Consider the following 20,471-nt stretch of genomic DNA (forward strand, 5'->3'; position numbering starts at 1 on the left):
CCCTGGACTCAAAGGAAAAATAGGACTTTTGAGCTGGAAGTCAATTTAAAAATGTATTCAATGATCTAAATTTTGAGAGAGAAAACTTAGGCACCAAGACACTGTGGGGACACTCTAACCTCATACTGCTAATCATTGGTTACAGTTCATTTGCCATCTATGAATTTTAATTTTAGTACTTCCATTCTGCCAATAAAAATTTTGGGCTGTTTGATGGTCATGAAATAATTCTTTTTAGGAATATCTTTTTTTCAGGTGTTTTCTTTTTTCCTAACTTTTTCCTATGATAATTATCTTCAGGCACATTTTCTCAGAAGTTTAAGTATGAAAGTGCTATACACAAATTTAGTTTTAGTATTTTTTTTTAATTATGTTCAGTTAGCCAGCATATAGTACATCATTAGTTTTTGATGTAGCGTTCAGTGATTCATTAGTTTTAGTCTTTGGAGGACAAAATGAGAAGATTCGATGTTGGTTAAGTGTGGACACTACTGGTACATAGTTTTTTGGACCAAGGCATTTTTTCCATCAGGCTGCTCTACTGTTAGCCAAAAAGGCCTGTGAGGTCCAATGTTCTTTCTTTCCTCAGAGTTACCTCTTTCTACCCAAATTAGGTAGAAGTCAAAACCCCCTTCCTTTATTCCTCACATGCACTCCATCACCAAAGCTCAGACTTCCTACTTTCATACTATAAAATACATCTATTACTTTCCATCTGCACTTTCCCATCCTTGTCCACCATAATCTTTTGCCTAAATTCCATGACACTCTTACCCAGTTGTCCTACTCCCATCCCTGGCCCTTTACAAATCATTCTTTGCACATAGTCAGGGGGAAATTTTTGTAACATAGATCACACCATCCCTCTCCTTCATAAAACCCTCAATGGATTCCCACTGCCCTTAAAACAAACTCAAAAGCACAGCCTACAAGCTCTATGTGATCTAACCCCTGAATACCTCTCCAATATCATTTCATATTCCCCTTATCCCTCTTCATTAAACACCACATGTTCCAGCCTTTTTGGTCTCAGATATACCAATCTTTTCCCTGTTTTATAGCCTTTGTGCCTTTATGGTAAGTGTTCATGCCTAAAGTACCCTTCCTCCACCTGATTGCACTGTGGCTCCTTCTCATCCATTAGTGCCTTCAAATGCAACTCCCATTACAGTCTATCTACACTTGAACCACCCACCCCTCTTCAGTTACTCTGTATCACATCACGTTGCTTTTTTCCCTCCTAATGTTTAGCACAATTTATAAATAGCCATAAATATTATTTACTTTTCATTTTTTTTCTTTCTTCCTCCTTAATAGATTGTCAATGATTACCTATCGGGTGAATTAAACTTATTTGAGAAAAAACATAGAGATTTGTTGTTGGTTTGGTCCTAAACCTCTTAAATACTGTCAATATTTTATTTCAGTGTGCTACAATAGCTTGTCTTTGTTTTGATCATTAATAATTACAAACATTCATATCGTGATTATGTCAGGCACTGTTCTGAGTCCCTACCTTTATTAAATCAGCTATTCTCCGGAAAATCCATAAAACATATACCATTATTTTCTCACACTTTACAAATGGGTAAATTGAGGCATAATTAGTTTGAGTACATAGTCCAGGGCCACTCAACTAGTTGGGCCCAGATTCAAAGCTAGCTGGTATGGCTTTAGGGTCAAGTTTCTAATTGTAAACAATGCTGCCTTTATTCATGCATTAAGCATTCTCAGGAGAAGAGGAATGCAAACCACTCCAGGTCCTGGGCTACCATTCGATAAGCACACCAACAATCTACTTAAAAAGGTAAAACCTACTACCAGAAGGGTGTGTCAGTGAATATTTCACAACACCCCCAAATCAGCAGATATCTGTTATGAATGAAAAATATTTGATTCTCACTTAGAGTTTGTTGAATAGTTACCAGCTCACTCAAGTTCCCATTCATCACTGTTGCCATTCCAATGTCATATGTCATCCCAGGGGTTAAATTATCAATCTTGAATCTATTAGCATCCCTTACAAAAAGCTTCATGACTTCTCTTGTATCTGATGAGGGTTTGATTTGAATGTAGACCTCATGGCCATCTGGTGGGGATTCCCACTGAAGAATCATACTGTCCTCTCCGACATCTTCAGGTTTTGCATGAACCTTCTGAGGAGGACTAATACCTTCAAGAAACAGATAAATAGGTAACACTTATCTTAGTTTATTGTTAGCATTACTCTTGCTCTGGAGTAAAAATGTCTTAATCCAATATTACTTCATGTTTAAAGTAAATTTAGCAAATCCCTACAGCACCATGACTTGAAATGGACTCAATTTTAGAGAAAAATATGTCTTGTTATTACTATGCAAGATTTGTCAATAAGATTAAGCACATTACACATCAAGGAAAACTAGAGTGTTCGGCAGATTCTTTAGGTTTTTAAGAGTTCCATCAGAATAATGTCCCCATTGCCAAGATTATTCATTTTTTCATCAAAGGTGCATGGGAACCTACTATGTACCAGGTAGCCACCTAGGCATGTAGAATGCTTCAACAAAAAATAACAAAGGTCACTACCTTATGCAGTTTATATTGTAATAGGTGGAAAGACACAATAAACGATCATATAATAAATGTGTATATTATATAGTACTTTAGATATGATAAGGTTAAGGAAAAAAAGAAAAAGTAAGCTAAGGTTAGAGAGGCCAGGAATGAAGTGGCTGTAGGGAGGAAGCTGTGGTATTAAATAGGGAATTCACTTCCTATCAACATAATAGAACACCACGTTTTAAGTTCTCAGGAAAATATCACTCTGTGTCAGACCCATAATCTGTTCATCCTATACAACTTCACACAATTGTACTTGGTCTGACTTTAGGCATTGGCATTAATTATGTATGTAAAACTATCAGAGAATGCTAGAATAATCCAATTAGACAAACTGCCCACAAGATTCCAGGGTGAGACAACTTCAGATCTTTGTTCCTGTATAACCGCTAAACTTACAAACACTTCAGTGGAGGACTTAGATGAAATCTACTGAATGCCACACATAAGTAGAGATTGAGGAAAAGATGAGATTTAGTAAGTCTGTGATAGCCCTATTATTACTCACAGAAATTTCTGTGCATGCATGTGTATTTTTATGGGAGAGGGTCCATTAATTTTTCCACATTCTCAAAAGACTTTGCGACCCCCCAAAAGTTAAATTTTACTGAATAAAATATACTCCTTAATATATATGAAGGCTCTTCATGTTCTGTGCCTAGTTTACATTTTCTAGATTCTCTACATGCTCCCGTACTCCAGCCTTGCCAAACTAGTTGCAATTTGCTAATGTTCAAATGTCAGTCCCTTCTAAAAGCCGTGTCTGGTTTTCCTAGATACCTCTTCTTTGGTCCTCTCTGCCTGTGCACTTGCTGTTTGCCCTACTTACAGCATCCTCTTGCCTCCCCACTGCCTCCTGGCTAACTCCTACTCTTCCTCATGAAGCAGTTCATGACTCCACCAGAAGACTTCTGGGTTAACTGATCCCTCTCTACGCTCCCATAGTCCCCAGAGCAGAACCCCTATAATTGTAACTATAATGCAGTATTATCACTGTTTTTTAACTTACTTGTCTCACTCTATTTGCACATAAGCCCTTTAAAGGCAGAGGCTAGGTTTTATTCATCTTTGCATCTCTAGTACCTATTACGGCTCCTGATACTAGAAAAATAATTTATTGAGTGAATAATGAATGAAAAAAGGATATTGCCTTAACCTTAAGAGAGTAAAGGAGCACTGGATTACTAATTCCTACATATGCACTGCTGTGTCACCTTACAGTTAATATACAGAGCAAATGACCCAAAAATTAAAAGTGCAGACACACAAGTACCTTAATCCTGTCCCTCTAGTAAACAGGTACATGCCATAAAAGATTTTAATTTGACTTCAAAATGAACAAATCTGTGATAAATCCTCCTAGTCTCTCTGTCAGTTAAAAATGGAAGCATCTTACAGAGAAGAGATCTATGGTTACCTGAGAGGATCTGTGTTGGAGAGTGGGCAAAAGGGGTGAAGGGGGCCAAGGGTAGCATGATGGATGGTAAAAAGAATTTTGAGTGATCACTTTGCAGTGTATACAGATGTTGAATTATAATGTTGTGCACATGAAACATATATAATTTAAAAAAAAGAAAAAGAAAAGAAAGCGTCTTCGTAAGTGTAAAAGAGTCAACCAAGAATTTATCCATTGAAAGGTGCTTTGTCTGCGCTCAAGGAAGAGAAAACATGGCTATCTACTATTCATTTGGAAAAATACTTTTGCTTAGGATTTACAACACTGAATACATGTATGTTAAGCACTGGCATTTAGTTCTCATTAAATAGTACCTTTTGTTGTTCTTATTTTCAAAGTATCCCAAGTATTCCCAGTGAGTAAGAGAACACTAATTAATCTATGGCTGTGCACATTTTTCATTTCTCCTACCTCAGCTCTAGCGTGTTTAAATTTTAGCTGGTATGATTTGATTGGGATTTCAGCCAAAGAACTTTGCATATAGGCATGTTAAATACACATGCACCAACAATACACATATTATACACAGGAATATACTCCAAAACATGTTTAGCTATGCATTGTTTCATACAATACTTTTATCTTTTAAAAAAAACATTGACTTATACTTAAGGGGTAAATATATTGCTTAATTAAAAGATTACTTTAGTGATTACGCTCTAGACAAGAATTCAAAATTGGCATATGGAGGTGAATGATTAGAAATGCAATTGTCCAAAGTCCTGGGATGATACTGCCCCCTAGAGGTCAACTCATCACACTGTGTAAGAAAATGAATTTGAGTAAAACTGAGTGAATATGCAGACCAATTTGTTGGATCTAGTGTTGTTAAAAAGAACTGGATGAACTTATCTTCATGTTTCATGATAACTTATTTCCCAGCCAAGGCTATTATAAGAAAGATGTCTTCTAGGAACTCTGGTAGGAACAACGCAGATGTTTAAAGAGTTCATGCAAATCTAAACGGATTTAGTATAGAATCTATGCTAAATTTTGATTCAACACTCAAACAAATGTTTAGCTGTGAGTATTCATACCGATGAAGGATCAACATAATTAATTTTCAGCAAATAAATTTCAAAATATGAAGTTTACATTTTTTATTAAAAAGCAAAATTGTGCCTGTGCTTACCTGTAACGGCTGAAATAGGTCTCTCAGAGCAGCTTAAAGTTCCTCTTTCTGCTACACTGAATAGATATATCAGATAATGATGGAAAGATTTCAGATCTCCGATTTTCATCGATGTGTTGAGTTTTTCAACAAGCACCTCTTCTGATTTATTGTTTTCCACATCCAAAATAGTCACAAGGTAATGGTGAAAAGATGTAAGATCTGGAGGATTCCAGTGTAAAAATATTTCTGTTGGGGTCACATGAGTAACTGTGATATTTTGAGCTGATAATGGGCCTAGGAGATTTTAAAAGATCAGAAAAATACATTATATTAGTGACAGAGTCTGGCAGAGTACTCTCTCACCTCTCAGTACTTCCATAGTAGTCTAGTTTGGAGAGAAAAGGAAAACGATTTGAGTCCTGGCTTTTCCACTGTATGTCTCTACTCCCTGAGTAAATTATTTACACTCCCTGAGCCTCCATTGTTTTGACTGTAAAGTGGGAATTATAGTAGTAGCTATCTTGGAGAATTAAGAAGATTAAATGAGATAAGGAATGGAGAGCACTCAGCAAAGTGTTTGACCCACGTTATTGGTTCAATCATTATTTTTATAACAAAACCACCAAAAATGGCACTTCTGGCATTCTATGATCACATCTTCCATGGCTTTTACCTTCTGTGTCTTGTCACACTAGAGAGCAGGGACTTCCTATTCCTTATTCTTCATTCCTGTCATCACTAGACCTCGGGCATTCATCCTCTTGCAGAAATCTTTCCCCACTCCAAACCATTTCATCCAATCCCAGTCAGTGGTTTTCCTAATTCATCCTTCCAGGTTAATTTTCTTTAAAAAGCACCTTGTACATTATCAGCTTCAAACCGGTATCTGTCCTTATCCTTCACACACACACACACACACACACACACAAGTACACACATTCCTCTTCTTTCTTTACAAGCAATAGTTCAAGAGTTAAAATAAGACCATCTGGGTTCCTGTGTGGCTTAACAAAGTGTGTTGCTCTGGTCAGTTTACTTAACCTTTCTGAAGCTCAGTTTTTTCATTTCTATATAGCTACTCCCAGGGTTGAGGTATGACCTTTGTGAGATTATGCATTAAAAGTGTTTTGTAAAAGGTAAAGCAAGTCTTAGAAACTGCAGTCTTAGTGGATTTCCAATGCTTCTAAGGTCAAGTCCAACCATCTGAGACTCACGTCCCTGGCACTCCCAAATCTGGTACCACTTCACCACTCCAACTGATTTTACTGTCATGCCTGAGGAAATTTTTTCCAGTTAACCTACACTATTCTTTTTCCACAAGCTCCTGTCTCCAAACTTTTGCTCACAACATGCTTTTCTTCCTTCAAGTTTAATCTAAGCCTCTCCTTTCCATGAGTCTTCCCATCACCCATCTTCTGAATTCTAGAAAGCATTTATTAAATGTACCACTTAGTGATTGAGAATTTAGACTCATATTTTCCTACATTTTGCTATCTCATTTGCTTTTACTTTTACTCCTTACTAATTCTCTTCATTATAAGCCTCCCCAAATCCATAATGCATGTCTGTTTATCTCCTGCTCTTAGCACATATCAAACTATAGAAATGATCCCTGAAAGTATAGTCTTTCTTAGCACATATCAAAACTTAAGTTCCACAAAAATGTATTGATTATCCACTGTGGGCAACAGTCTAGTCGGTGTTGTTAAGACAAGTAAGATAGGGCGCCTGGGTGGCTCAGTTGGTTAAGCGACTGCCTTCGGCTCAGGTCATGATCCTGGAGTCCCTGGATCGAGTCCCGCATCGGGCTCCCTGCTTGGCAGGGAGTCTGCTTCTCCCTCTGGCCCTCCCCCTTCTCATGTGCTCTCTCTCATTCTCTCTCTCTCAAATAAATAAATAAAATCTTTAAAAAAAAAAAAAAAGACAAGTAAGATATAGTTCCTGCCCTCATGGGTTTATAGTTTAACAGGAAAGCCAAAGACAAATGGATTCATCATAATTTAAAATGATTAAAGATTTAGGTATGCCGAGAGTGTTACGAGAAAATACCAGACCCTCAGGAAATATCTGCTAATTATGATATTCAATAATTCAAAACTTTCAGAGGTTTTATAACTTACGTGTTTCAACAAAGAATACTGAACTTAACATAGTTTTTGTCTCCCATTCGTTTATTGCAAAGAGTAAAAATCTGTAAATTTGGCCAGGAAACAATTGGGTAATTGTTTTTTCTGTAGTATTTGGGGATATGCTTTCAAAATATTGTTCTTCTGTATAATCTAAATAATACTTAATGATAATTTTATATCCCAGTTTTAGCCACTTATTCAAATTATTCCAAGCATTCAAATTATGCCAACCAAATACAACTTCAGTTGTTCCAACATCCTTTATATAGATCAAAAGGTTTTCCTGCAGAGAAGGTGCTGAAAAAAACATAGAGGAGGATTATTGTAATTAGAAATCATAATTCTATCTTTAAAATAATAAAAGTGAGATACATGGTATAAGAATATTAATTAAAATAATTACATTCATATTTGCAAATATATGGCAATGGAACAGAGCAGAAAAATCTTGTAAAGAAATAGTTTGATCCAGTTGCATTTTGCTGTAAAATGTAGCAATCTGTTTCATTCTTGGGTAGCAGTGGAAAAGAAAAGATTTCATTCTTCTCAAGGCCAAAAGATGATCCATCTGTCCATGTGAGATGACCTTCTTTCTGAAATAAGATGTAAAAATTAAGCCAATTTGAAGGAGAAGTGTCATATCTTCAAATATATGTATCCTTCATGAGTTATTCTGAGTTGGAGACAGAGTTCACTTTTATTCACCCGTTAGTCATATGTCTTCAAGAAAATTGCTGAATCTCACATTAAGCTTTTATTTTCTCATGCATAAAATGGATATAATAATAGAACCTACATCCTAAATTAATTAAAGAGGCAGTGCATGTAAAGGCTCAACACAATGCCAAGTACAGACCCACTATTCATTACCGATTAGTTATTTCAAGTCACCAAATAAGTCATATGCATATGCATCAGGGGAGGTTGCTGATACCTTCCTACTAAGGGATGCCACTGGTGAGTATCACCAACCTCAATTCTCACAGGTAAGAGATATTAAAACAATCCGTTCCAATTCCACCTAACAGAATGGAGGAATACTGTTTCCCCCAAAAATCCGCTTGATTGCATATATGACACTGCAGCTTTGAAAACAGACAGAGGCTTGAGGCAGCACGCATAAGTGCTTAGGGCAAAAAGCACTGGTCAGACAGACACAGATTCAAAGCCTGGCAGGGCCATCTGTTAGCAGTGTGACCAGGATTTTTCTGAGCTCCATTTTCCTTATCTATAAATGAGAATAATGATAGTGCCTCCCTCATAAAGTTGTTGTGAGATCTAAATGAGAGATACCTGTATAAACTTTCCAGACTGGAATACAGAACTATTAATCTTTCATTCACTACGTTCCTGCTGAGTGCCAGGCCCTAACTAGAAGCTGGGGACGCAATGATGAATAAGACACAGTCTTTATCCTCAAAGTCCAGCAACAAACTCACACTTATTCAGCATGAGTGAATGGGGTGATTGTTTTCTCAACCCGTCATAGGGATTATAACCCAAGAGGTGACTTTGATGCTAACCTCAAGAGACCAGCTTCCCACAGAAGTTATAGAGTATAATGGTTAAGAGCAGACTCTGATGCATGTCCACAAGGGCAAGTTAACTTCCCTGTGCTCCAATTTCCTCATATGTCACACAAGTGAAGCACATAGCATGGTGCTCAGCCCTTAGGAGACACTACAGGACTCGGCTACTAGTATAAAGGAAGTTTTTCTTAGTAGTTACTTTGACATTTCATTTACCTCCTAAATTATGTTTAAGTATCATAAAAGCAGAGACTGTATCTTAGACCCCTTTGAATAATTCACAGCAACCATCATGACACCTTGGGAATCCTCACTTTGGCTGTCATGACCATATGACCTGAACCTTAGAGCAGAAACCAGTAACCAGATCTACTAGAAGACAGTTTATAACAATCATGCTAACAGCAGGAAACAACCATATATACACTAACTGGTCTACTTGAAAAGGGACTGGCATGCTGGGAGGCAAGCTTGTGAGATGTCTGAGATCAACTGTGGTTTGAGGAATCTATTAGAACTTCATTCCCTGCCCATGAAAAGCTAAAGGAAGCTCAAAAAGAGAATGATGAAAATGCAATTAAAGACTGTCAGTAAGGGGCGCCTGAGTGGCTCAGTCAGTTAAGCGTCCGACTCTTGGTTCCATCTCAGGGTCATGAAATCGTGAGATCGAGCCTCGAGTTGGGCTTCACACTCAGTGTGGAGTCTGCTTAAGACTCTCTCTTCCTCTGCCCCTCCCCCACCCATCTCTCTCAAATAAATTTAAAAAAATTTAAAAAAGAGAAAAGAACTGTCAATAGTCTTCCCCAAGCTGATGCAAAGTTCCACAGAAAAAATGGTATCAAACTGATTTGCCTTGGGTCACTACAGGTCAGGCTATCCCATAGAGAACAGATTTATTTTTGAGTGGCAGGAATTTTTTTTTTTAAAGATTTTATTTATTTGACAGAGAGAGATACAGCGAGAGAGGGAACACAAGCAGGGGGAGTGGGAGAGGGAGAAGCAGGCTTCCCGCGGAGCAGGGAGCCTGATGCGGGGCTCGATCCCAGGACCCTGGGACCATGACCTGAACTGAAGGGAGACACTTAACGACTGAGCCACCCAGCTGCCCGAGTGGCAGGAAATTTTTAAGAAATGGATCATCAAGAAGAAAATACAGACTAGGCAGAGATAACTGTGCTAGGTGTTGGGTGTTCCTACAAAAAGCTGACCAAAATGAAATTTCATGAGATATTCCATAGTGATAGGAATGTTGGAGAAAATGTCACACATTCCTTATTTCACTGGTATTGAATAGAAAATCTTCAGATCTTTCTATAACTCTTTTAGTAAAATTAACTTTCATAAACCTGGATATTTGAAATAAAAGAAATAAAATGAACAAAATTTCTATATTCCATATTTTCAGGTTCACATTACTATGTTGTTCACAGAGGTGAGAAATAGAGGAAGTGGAGCAGGTTGGTGGGAAGGAGAGGACAGTCTGGGCAATGCTGAAGCATCTATGGAAAATTCCAAAAGAGATAATCAGAAGAAAATTAGATAGGGGCACCTGGATGGCTCAGTCGGTTAAATGTCTGCCTTCGGCTCAGGTCATAATCCCAAGGTCCTGGGATTGAGCCCCTGCATCGGGCTCCCACTCAGCCTGGAACCTGCTTCTCTCTCTCTCTCTGCCTGCCACTACCCCTGCTTGTGTGCTCTGTGCTCTCTCTCTCTCTCTCTCTCTCTGTCAAATAAAAAAAATCCTAAAAGAAAAGAAGAAAATTGGATGTCTGGAGCTCATAAGAGAAAAGTGAGCTAGCTAAATATTTAAGAACAATTGGGCTAGGTGGTAAATAAGTGAAGAAATAGATGAGATCACCTACATTTCATACAGGTCTGAGGAAGACCAAAATTAAAGCAAAATTATGGAAAGATATAGATGCCTACAAAGAGATTGAAGGGGGTGGGAAGAGATGAATAGGCAGAGAACAGAGGATTTTTAGGGTGATGAAAATATTCTGCATGATACCATAATAATGAATGTATGTCATTATACATTTGTCCAAACCCATAGAATGTACAGCACCAAGAGTGAAGCATAATGTAAACTATGAACTTTGGGTGATTACGATGTTGTCAGTGTAGGTTCCTCGGTTGTAACAACTGTACCACTCTGGTGGGGGATACTGATAAGGGGGGAAGCTATTTATGTGTGGAGAAAGGGGATATGTGGGAAATCTCTGGTACCTCCCCTCAATTTTGTTATGAACCAAAACTGCTCTAAAAAGATGTGGTGGGGAGGCAGGGAGGGAGGGAAAGATTGAGATAGAGAAACAAAAAGAAACAATGTCTGGGGATGCCTGGGTGGCTCAGTCAGTTAGGCATCTGCCTTCGTCTCAGGTCACGATCCCAGGGTCCTGGGAGCGAGTCTCACATCGGGCTCCTTGCTCAGCCTGGAGCCTGCTTCTCCCTCTGCCTGCTTTGCCTGCTCTCCCTGCTTATGCTCTCTCTTTCTCTCTCTCTCTCTCACAAATAAATAAAAAAATATTAAAAAAAAAAAAAAGAAAGAAACAGTGTCTGGCTTTTAAGAAGTATTCGATAAATATTTAGTGTATGATGGAGGAAGGAAGGAAGAGGGGGCAGGGAGGAAAAAAGAAAGGGAAGGGAAAGGAAGAGGAGGGTGGGGGGAGGAGAGGGAAGAGAGGGAGGGAGGGAGAGAGAGTGGTAGGGAGGGAAGAAGGAAACAAAAATAGTTCTATCATGATATATGCATTTACTAACCTTCATATCATTAAGACCAGTCCATATTATTATTTGATTATTTGACCTGAGAAGTGAAAATATAAATTTTTTTTCCTCTTCATTTTTTATATCCACAAGGTGTGCAGAACTTAAGGATAACCTACAATGTCGCTGGGCTATATTCCATGGTGTACTCTCTTTGCTAATTTTATAACAGCTATTTCTTAATGCTATCCATCCTTGTGAACATGAACCTACCAAAAGAAAAATGTTTTGTGAAAGATGAATTCAGTAATATAACATTTCATTAGTACATTTCTAACATCTATAGTAGTTAATCATAAAAACCTCACAGCATTAATTGTACACTTTCCCTATATTTCTCCCAAACCAGTAAAAGCGCTAAAGTTGCTATTATTCAAGTAGCAAATGAATTACTAACAATTAAAATAGTTTTTAAGTAGTTTCTAAGAATTAATTATGCAGAATTATTGTCCAATTATAACTTAATTAAAATAAAAACCACAGATTTTTTTTTTCTTTCTAAGTCACTTTAGGTTGCCCTTCCTTTCCCTTACTCTTATGCTGGTGGAGACTTTTTTTAAGTTTATTTTAGAGACTTTTCAGGTTTATTTTTATCTTAGAGAACCAGATATAACACTTGCTAAGAATTCTGCTCTCTACCACTGCTACTTGACTTCAAATGGGTTCACCTTCCAGAAAACACTTAGCCTTCTTCTCTAAGATGGCACACCATTGAAAGACTGAGGAAAATACCAGCCTGTTGAGATTAGATACTGTACTTTAACTCTTGATATTGTATCAGTGCTTCAACCCAACATATTAGGGAGATGTGAGAAGGATCTTTTGAAGAAATTGTTGTTTTTTCACAGGGGGGGAGAAGGCGGATGGGAAGAAGGGATGCTTTAATTACCTTACTATCTTTTTCTTCCTACTGACATGTTTCTCTCTCCACTTCACTTGTAAACATGTACTATGTTTCAAAGTTTATTCCTATACAGGGTATTAAAATAGGACTCTTAGCCCATCACAGCATGTTGCCCTGATTAGCTATGACTCTCTCCTCTTCTCTTAAATCCTTTCCCACCATGTAGAGGAAGGAAGTAGATCTAGGAAGCCACAAAAAAAATTTAACATACATTCCCTTTTTCCTTGTAGTATTCTAAATTTTGATCAGGTCTGACCGGGGATGAATAATGAAGAAGCCTTAAATAGGATGAAAGATTGATATTTTTATATTGGATTTTAATGGACCTATTAATACCTGAGAATGAGACTGTTTATTGAAACTTGAAAGTCACCTAAAAAGCTATCAATAATTGCCAGAGTTAAAGAAAAGAGAACCCACTCGGTTCCATTTTTAAAAAGTGCTGGAAGGAAACAAAGTTAATTCTTAAACTTGCTAAATCCAGCTTGTTCAATAAATCAGTCAAATACCAGAAAGACATAGTTAGAAAAAAGGGACTATGCTGGTTCATTTACAAGCAGTTTTCTGTGGCTAATACTTGGGTAAGCCACTTTTGAAAACAACAATACATCTACCAAGTTATCTACAAGATACATAATATATTAATAAAGAACCAGATATCTGCATACCTGTTTCTACTTGAACATCCAGTCTCTGAAATATATTTATAAAATCCAAATACAACTGTTCAAATTCAAATTTAAAAGCATATAAGGTTCCAGGTTTTAAATTATCCCATTCATAAACTGTAACATTATTTTGCATAATTCGTGAAGAATTATTGAGAGATATTGACACTGAAATGTCATTGGAAGACAGCACACTCCAGTTAAAAGAAACACTCGTGCTTGTTGCTACTGTTTTAATATTGCTAGTTGAGAAACCACCTAAAAAATCAAGAACAATAATTAGTCGGATTCAAATAAAACTGAATGAAACACAAAAGATGTTGAATTACAAAAGAATCACCACGATGGGAAAGCAAATTATCTACTATAAAATATTTTCTAGACTATATGGGAGTTTCTTGTCCTCTGCTTGAAATAAATGACTTAGATTATAAATCCGCTTTATAATATTTTTAGATAATCTGGATGACATGTAACATCTCTGCTATGCCTATCTATTCATATTAGTACACATCAAATGTCAAAAATGAAAATCTTCTTCCTGCCTTAATTTATAATTTCCTTTAAATTTTGAAATTTACATTATGTTAAAAAAAAAAAAAACACGGGGCACCTGGGTGGCTCAGTCGTTAAGCGTCTACCTTCGGCTCAGGTCATGATCCCAGGGTCCTGGGATGAGCCCCTCATCAGACTCCCTGCTAGGTGGGAAGCCTGCTTCTCCCTCTCTCACTCCCCCTGCTTGTGTTCCCTCTCTGGCTGTGTCTCTCTGTCAAATAAATAAATAAAATCTTAAAAAAAAAAACACTACCATCATGATGTTATTTTGGACTATCATATACCTGTTAGTCACCATAAAATTCAGATTATCTGATAATAAAATTGTTTCCCTTTTACAATTAGGCAATGGAGATGAATAACAAATACATATTACTTACGGGTTTTAAATGACTTTTCACTTAAAATTTGTCCATATTTTATGGACTGTAGAATGATGTGATAGTCTTCCTTTTCCTCTAGTATTATTGATTTTGAAAGCTCTTGTGGGTTTACAAGAATGCTTTTGATATTCTGTAAATAATTAGATTTATCTGTTTAAGGAATGTTTATTAACTCTGTGTCAGGTACATTCACTAAAAGTTTGACTTTTGTATATTTCCTTCATAAGAAGCAATTTTTCAAATAGAATGTAATATATACATAAAATATTTATTTTTACATAAAATGATGTTACCTCAAATAATTACTTGTATAGCATATAAATTATTAAAAATAGAATCATTCCTATGAAAAAGTGTAATGGTAATTTGATCAACTACTTAATGAAGATATTTCATAAAATGCTAACATTTCATACACTAATGAATAAAAGTAAGATCCCAATTGCATAGCAAAAGAAAAAATCAACAAAAGAAAAAGCCAACCTATGGAATGGGAGAAAATATTTGCAAACCACACATCTGATAGTGGGTTAATATCCAAAATATATAAGGAACTCCTACAACTTAGTAACAAAAAGCAAACAAACAACAGCAAATAATCCGAAAAAAATGGGCAAAGAACTGAAGAGATATTTTTCCAAAGAAGATAATCAAATGTCCAACAGGCATAGGAAAATGTACTCAATATCATTAGCCATTAGAGAAATGCAAATTGAAACTACAGTGTCAGAATGGCACCTATCAGAGTGGCTATCATCAAAAAGAAGAGACAACAAATGCTACGTAGGGATATGGAGAAAAGGGAACCCTTGGTGCACTACTGCTGAGAATATAAATTTGTGCAGCTATTATGGAAAACAGTATGGAAGGGTCTCAGAAAATTAAAAATAGAACTGCCAGCAATTCCACTTCTGGGTATATATAGATAGGAAACAAAATTACCATCCCAAAGAGATATCAGCACCCCCGTGTTCACTACAGTATTATCTACAATAGCCAAATATGGAAAACAACCAAAGTGTCCATTGATAAGAGGAATGGATAAAGAAAATCTGGTACATGCAAGCGCACACACAGACACACACACACACAGGAATACAATTCAGCTATAAAAAAGTAGGAAATCCTGCCATTGTGACAACATGGATGGACCCTGAGGGAATTACGCTAAGTGAAATAAGTCAGAGTAAGACAAATACCAATCTCACTTATATGTGGAATTAAAAAAACTAAAATCAGGGGCGCCTGGGTGGCTCAGTCGTTAAGCATCTGCCTTCAGCTCAGGTCATGGTCCCAGGGTCCTGGAATCCAGCCCTGCATCAGGCTCCCCGCTCAGCAGGAAGCCTGCTTCTCCTTCTCCCACTCCCCCTGCTTGTGTTCCCTCTCTCACTGTGTCTCTCTCTGTCAAATAAATAAATAAAATCTTTTTTAAAAATTTAAATAAATAATTAATTAATTAAATCATACAAACAGATCAGATTAGTGGTTGCCAGAGGTGAGGGAATACTGGGTGAAGATAATCAAAAGACACAAATTTCCAATTATAAGATAAGTAATTTCTGGGGATATAATGTACAACATGATGAGAATAAGTAACAATACTGTTGTGTACTTGAAAGTTGCTCCAGAGTAGATCATAAAAGTTCTCATCATAAGGAAAAAGCTATTTGTACCTATGTGAGATAATGGATGTTAACTAAACTTACTGCGGTCATCGTTTTGCAATATACATAAATCAAATCATTATGTTGTATACCTTAGGCTTATAAATGTTTTGGGTTTATTTTTTTTAAGATTTATTTATTTATGTGACAGAGAGAGAAAGAGAGCACACAAGTCCAGGGAGCGGCAGGCAGAGGAAAGGGAGAAGCAGGCTCCCTGCCAAACAGGGAGCCCGATCCCAGGACCCTGGGATTATGACCTGAGCCCAAGGCAGATGCCCAACTGACTGAGCCACCCAGGCGCCCCTAGATTTATACGATGTTATATGTCAATTATTATCTCAATAAAATTGGGGGAAAATAAATGCCAATAACTATCAAATTCCTACTGTGATGTGACATTTAGTCACAAATTTACACTATGCTTACTTTTTATCAGAGTAAAAAAAAAGATGCCTTACTTTTTCAGGAAAATTATGAACAAGTTGGTATTTTAAAATATAAAATTCAGGACTTTCTCCCTTAGGAAATTCATCCCATTTAATAAAAACTGCTGTTGTTCGATTATTCCTTGGCATATAACAGAAACTTTTTGAGATCTGAAATGGGAAAGAAAAGTAACTGTAAAACTATAATAAAAATGCATTCTTGGTTATTATTACTATTTTATTAGCAAACAACAAAAATTAAGGCTAAAATATGTCAAATTGTAATTGAAAGTATTTCAGCAATATCAACTTCTACACATGAATTAGGTAACATCCGTTGGATAACTTTGTTACCGTAATTTTGAAAATGACTTAAGAAAGATAAGTAAAAATGGGAGCAAGGAAATTCAAGATCCATGCTTCTCAAAGGGGGAAACACCACGTTCCTGGGGTCAGGGAGAAAGAAGAGACTCAAATCACAGGAAAATCAAAGCACACCCTCCTAGTGTGTCAACTGTGTACTTTGATGATAACGGCTACAGGATTAAATTATTTTACAGATATTCTTGACAACACACTTGCAATAAAAATAAGTGGAGTACAAAATGTTTGACTCTGAGTTATTTTAGAGGTTCAGTTCATTGATACATAAAGAAAATGTTAGCAACTGAGACAAAATATCTAGACCACAGGATAAGAGATATATTCCCTAGACGATAAGAAAAGACTTCAGACCTCAAGAGAATGATATACTTATCAGAATTCCTACCAAAAACAACCTTAAAATGCCTCACCATACCATGAATTTTATCAAATTCTGATCTCTCTCCTCACTGATTTTCCCAACACAATTTGTAAGCAGTGAAAACAGATGCCATTTATATGCACAAATCTATGCAACATCTAGCAAAGAAAACTGTCTTACGTACCAAAACTAATGTTTAGTGTTATTTCTCTTCAACATACCCCTCATTTTCTAAAACGGGAAGACTAATAGCATCCTGCCCATTAACTATTCAAAAAAATGCTCAAAAATGTCTTACCTTAACAACATATTGTAACCAGAGCAATAGAATAATTGATTTCTCCATCTGGAAAATAAAGTATATTCAGCTCAATTAAACGTGTATTTTTTTTTAACCTCAAAACTAAACCATTGGACATTCTTTAGATGTGTATCACTTTAATGTCATATCTTTTCAAGTTAGACTGTTCATCCATCTGAATGTTAAGGCATTAATAAGTAGGTGCTGCGTAATATCCTCCACCTAATAAAACGGGAATCACCAGTACTTTCCAACAAATAACAAAATAATTCGCTTCTAGAAGCTGCTATAATTAAATATACAGGTGTTAGAAATAAAATGAATTATCAGGCAGTTATAGGAAATTGCATAGCATTGTGTGAAACTATTTAACCTTAATTGATGGAAATCTAGAACACCTACACACTGCTACTTCGTTGGAAGTAATTTCTCACATTCTAAAATTACACCATCGTTATGAAAAATATTTCAAAACTACTGACAAAATGGGAAAAACAGGTCTTTTCAACTCACTTTATTTTTAAAGTGCGTTTATCTAAAAAGCTTGTGTCACTTTTCTTAAGAATCTAGACTCCCTGGGTAACTGAGAACTTTACATCCAACGAAGGATACAAAGGAAAAAATTAACAGACTTGGTATTATATATATATTTTTTAAATTTTTTTTTAAATATTTTATTTATTTATTTGACAGAGAGAGAGAGACAGCGAGAGAGGGAACACAAGCAGGGGGAGCGGGAGAGGGAGAAGCAGGCTTCCCGCGGAGCAGGGAGCCCGATGCGGGGCTCGATCCCAGGACCCTGGGATCAGGACCTGAGCCGAAGGCAGACGCTTAACGACTGAGGGTTTTAAAACCCTCCCGAGAGCTCACTGTAAAGCAAGTTTCTTCCTACAAAATCCTCTTTAGTTCCTATCAAGGTGTTTACCTCAGATAAAATTCAACCCAGTTAAAAAGAAATACGTAATAATCCAATCCAGACACCGCCACAAAGCTGCAAAGTTTTAACCTTGTTCATTTTTCCCAATAACCTGATGTAACTACCCGCGGGGTTACGGTGTCAATCCCCCGCGCCGACTCCAAGGGTAAACGAGCATTTCGAAAGCTCTGTACCCTAGTAAGAATGCCGAAGTGGGACGATCGCTCCCGGCTGCCTGTTCGTCAAGTCCAATTCCCCGCTCAAATTCAATTCTGCGAGTCACAGGGTCCGCGCCCCTGGACGGAGAAAGTGAGCAGCTGCCCTGCGGCGCACTGCGTGAGAGAGAGGCCGCTGGAGGCAACTTTGGGCCCAGGGAGAGCAGAACAGAGTTGAAAGGAGAGGACTCAGGTTTTAAGAACGGCGGCGCTGAGAGGAGAGCACAGCCCTGAAGCCAGGGCGCGGAGCGCACAGCCAAGGGACCGCTGCGTGCGGGTGCCCGCCCGGCCCGAGCCCGCCCCACCACGCAGCCGCCGCGCTTTGCGAGGTTCGCGCGCACGTGCGGGGTCGGGCAGGCGCAGAGGCGGCGCGGGAGCGCGCGAGCCCGCCACCGCCGCCCACCAGGCGGCCGGGCTCCCTGCAGCTTCCGCCCGGCTCCTCTCAGCCAGCCGTCCGCTCCGCTCCCGCTCCCGCTCTTTTCGCCGCTGCTCGCAGCTCCGCGGGTTTCGTGCAGGCCGCAAGGCCCTGTCCCTCGGCTCATTAAGAGAAGGTCTCCATGGAAACGCTGAGCTGCGGCGGGTAGAAGGGGAGTGGGAGGCGAGTCCCACCACAGCACTGGTGTGTGGAGGAGCGTGGCACTCGGCGTGGAAGAAGGGAGGGGAGGGGAGGGGAGGGCAGTGAAGGAGAACCCGAGTGGGACATTTGGCCTCTCACATGTGGCTGTGAACAGCCCTGAGCGGACGCAGTTTTGAGTTAAGTTCACTCATGTGGCTATGTATGGAGCCACTTTCTTTCAGTGTTAACACGTCGTGTGGTTTAATTGCTTAAACCATTGTTTGTTTTCTGCAGCATTTTAAAGTGTTGATTGAACTCTTCCTCCTTTCTGAGATCTTCTCCACAGTTAGCATCCCTGACAGCACTCTCACCTGGATCTTCCATTTTCTCAATCCACATTATCCTCTGACATTTCCACCTTAAAAGTGGACTTGACCCATGGTGCCTTCGTTGAGTCTGGGGTATTTCGTTCACTTTTGTGATTTCAGTCCTATTCTAGACTGCCAGTCACTCCGCCTTGCCCCTCATTTCTTTCCGGGACTCCAGAGCAGTATTTACGGCTCTGCACTGGCCATCTCCGCCCCGATGTCCCCAAAAGGCAATTCCAAACCATCTTTCCAAAATGAAATTCATGATCATCCTTTTCCCAGCCCTTCCTGAGTAGAGCGTCAGCCAACCAAACAAAAAAATTATCAACTCTGCGTCCTCAGATTCTTTCCCTCACTACCCAAAGTCAATTTTGTCCTCAAAAATCTTTTTTTGATTCTACCTCTAAAACTTCTCTTAGGGCAATTACTCCCTCTCTAGTCCCAGGACCATGGGCTTAGGTGATAACCTTAGCTATCTCTCTCTGGAAAGTATATGCCATGTTTAAGAGCTGGAATCTCAGTTCATTCAGATCGTTTGACTCAGAGACACAGCAAGAGCGGGAACAAAAGCAGGGGGAGTGGGAGAGGGAGAAGCAGGCTTCCTGCTGAGCAAGGAGCCTGATGCAGGGCTCTATCCCAGGATGCTGGGATCATGACCTTAGCCAAAGGCAGATGCTTAAGCGACTGAGTCACCCTATTAGGAAATATGTTGTTTGGCATCTTATTTAAATAACTATTATGAAAAGAAACCCACATCTTCACCAGAGGTTGGGTGGACATATATGTATAACCACATCTCTGATAGAAATGTAACAATTATACAAGTAATACCCATCCCTTCCTCACCTTCAAATTCCAGTCATCCAATCAAGTTTTGAGTGCATGCTATGTGTCAAGCACAGTGCTAAGCACTGAAGCTATAGCAACAATGTTATTAGTTCTCCCTAATCATACTGTGATCCTGTGCACAACCGTATTCCTCTTGTTCTTGTTCTTACTATCTAAATCCAGGTCCTCTTTCCCTCTCATCTAATCTTTGGGCTCCTGGACCCAATTCCAATGTGTGTGAATTCTCGGGATACCAGCTTGGTGTCCTACAATTCAACTCAATTCTGACACTGTCTACACAAAGATAGAGTCAAATTCCACAGGCTAAGCATTCAGTCCTACAAGACT

At 38.3% G+C, this 20,471-nt stretch overlaps 1 protein-coding gene across 1 annotated transcript; it reads right to left on the minus strand.

Moving 5' to 3' along the window:
* Positions 1–6,287: 6,287 nt before the first annotated feature.
* On the minus strand, positions 6,288–18,611 carry LOC118008963. Its single transcript, XM_035002877.1, has 9 exons — positions 18,351–18,611; positions 17,238–17,285; positions 16,228–16,365; positions 14,103–14,235; positions 13,168–13,425; positions 11,590–11,804; positions 7,704–7,893; positions 7,292–7,597; positions 6,288–6,445 (listed from the first exon to the last, which is right to left on the minus strand). The coding sequence occupies exons 2-9, from the start codon at positions 17,283–17,285 to the stop codon at positions 6,288–6,290; spliced, it is 1,446 nt and encodes a 481-aa protein (XP_034858768.1). The 5' UTR covers positions 18,351–18,611.
* Between the last annotated feature and the right edge of the window lie 1,860 nt (positions 18,612–20,471).

This window comes from Mirounga leonina, unplaced genomic scaffold, assembly GCF_011800145.1.
Source record: "Mirounga leonina isolate KUSES-001 unplaced genomic scaffold, KU_Mleo_1.0 Mir_126, whole genome shotgun sequence".
Taxonomy (NCBI): Eukaryota; Metazoa; Chordata; class Mammalia; order Carnivora; family Phocidae; genus Mirounga; species Mirounga leonina.

Excerpts from the sequence above, each read along its gene's own strand:
- LOC118008963 (XM_035002877.1), bottom strand. The coding sequence starts at position 17,285 with ATGGAGAAATCAATTATTCTATTGCTCTGGTTACAATATGTTGTTAAG. Across the intron at positions 13,426-14,102 it reads TGAAAAGTCATTTAAAACCC|GTGGTTTCTCAACTAGCAAT; the intron begins GTAAGTAATATG and ends TTGATTTTTTAG. Across the intron at positions 11,805-13,167 it reads GGATGTTCAAGTAGAAACAG|GTTCATGTTCACAAGGATGG; the intron begins GTATGCAGATAT and ends TTCTTTTGGTAG.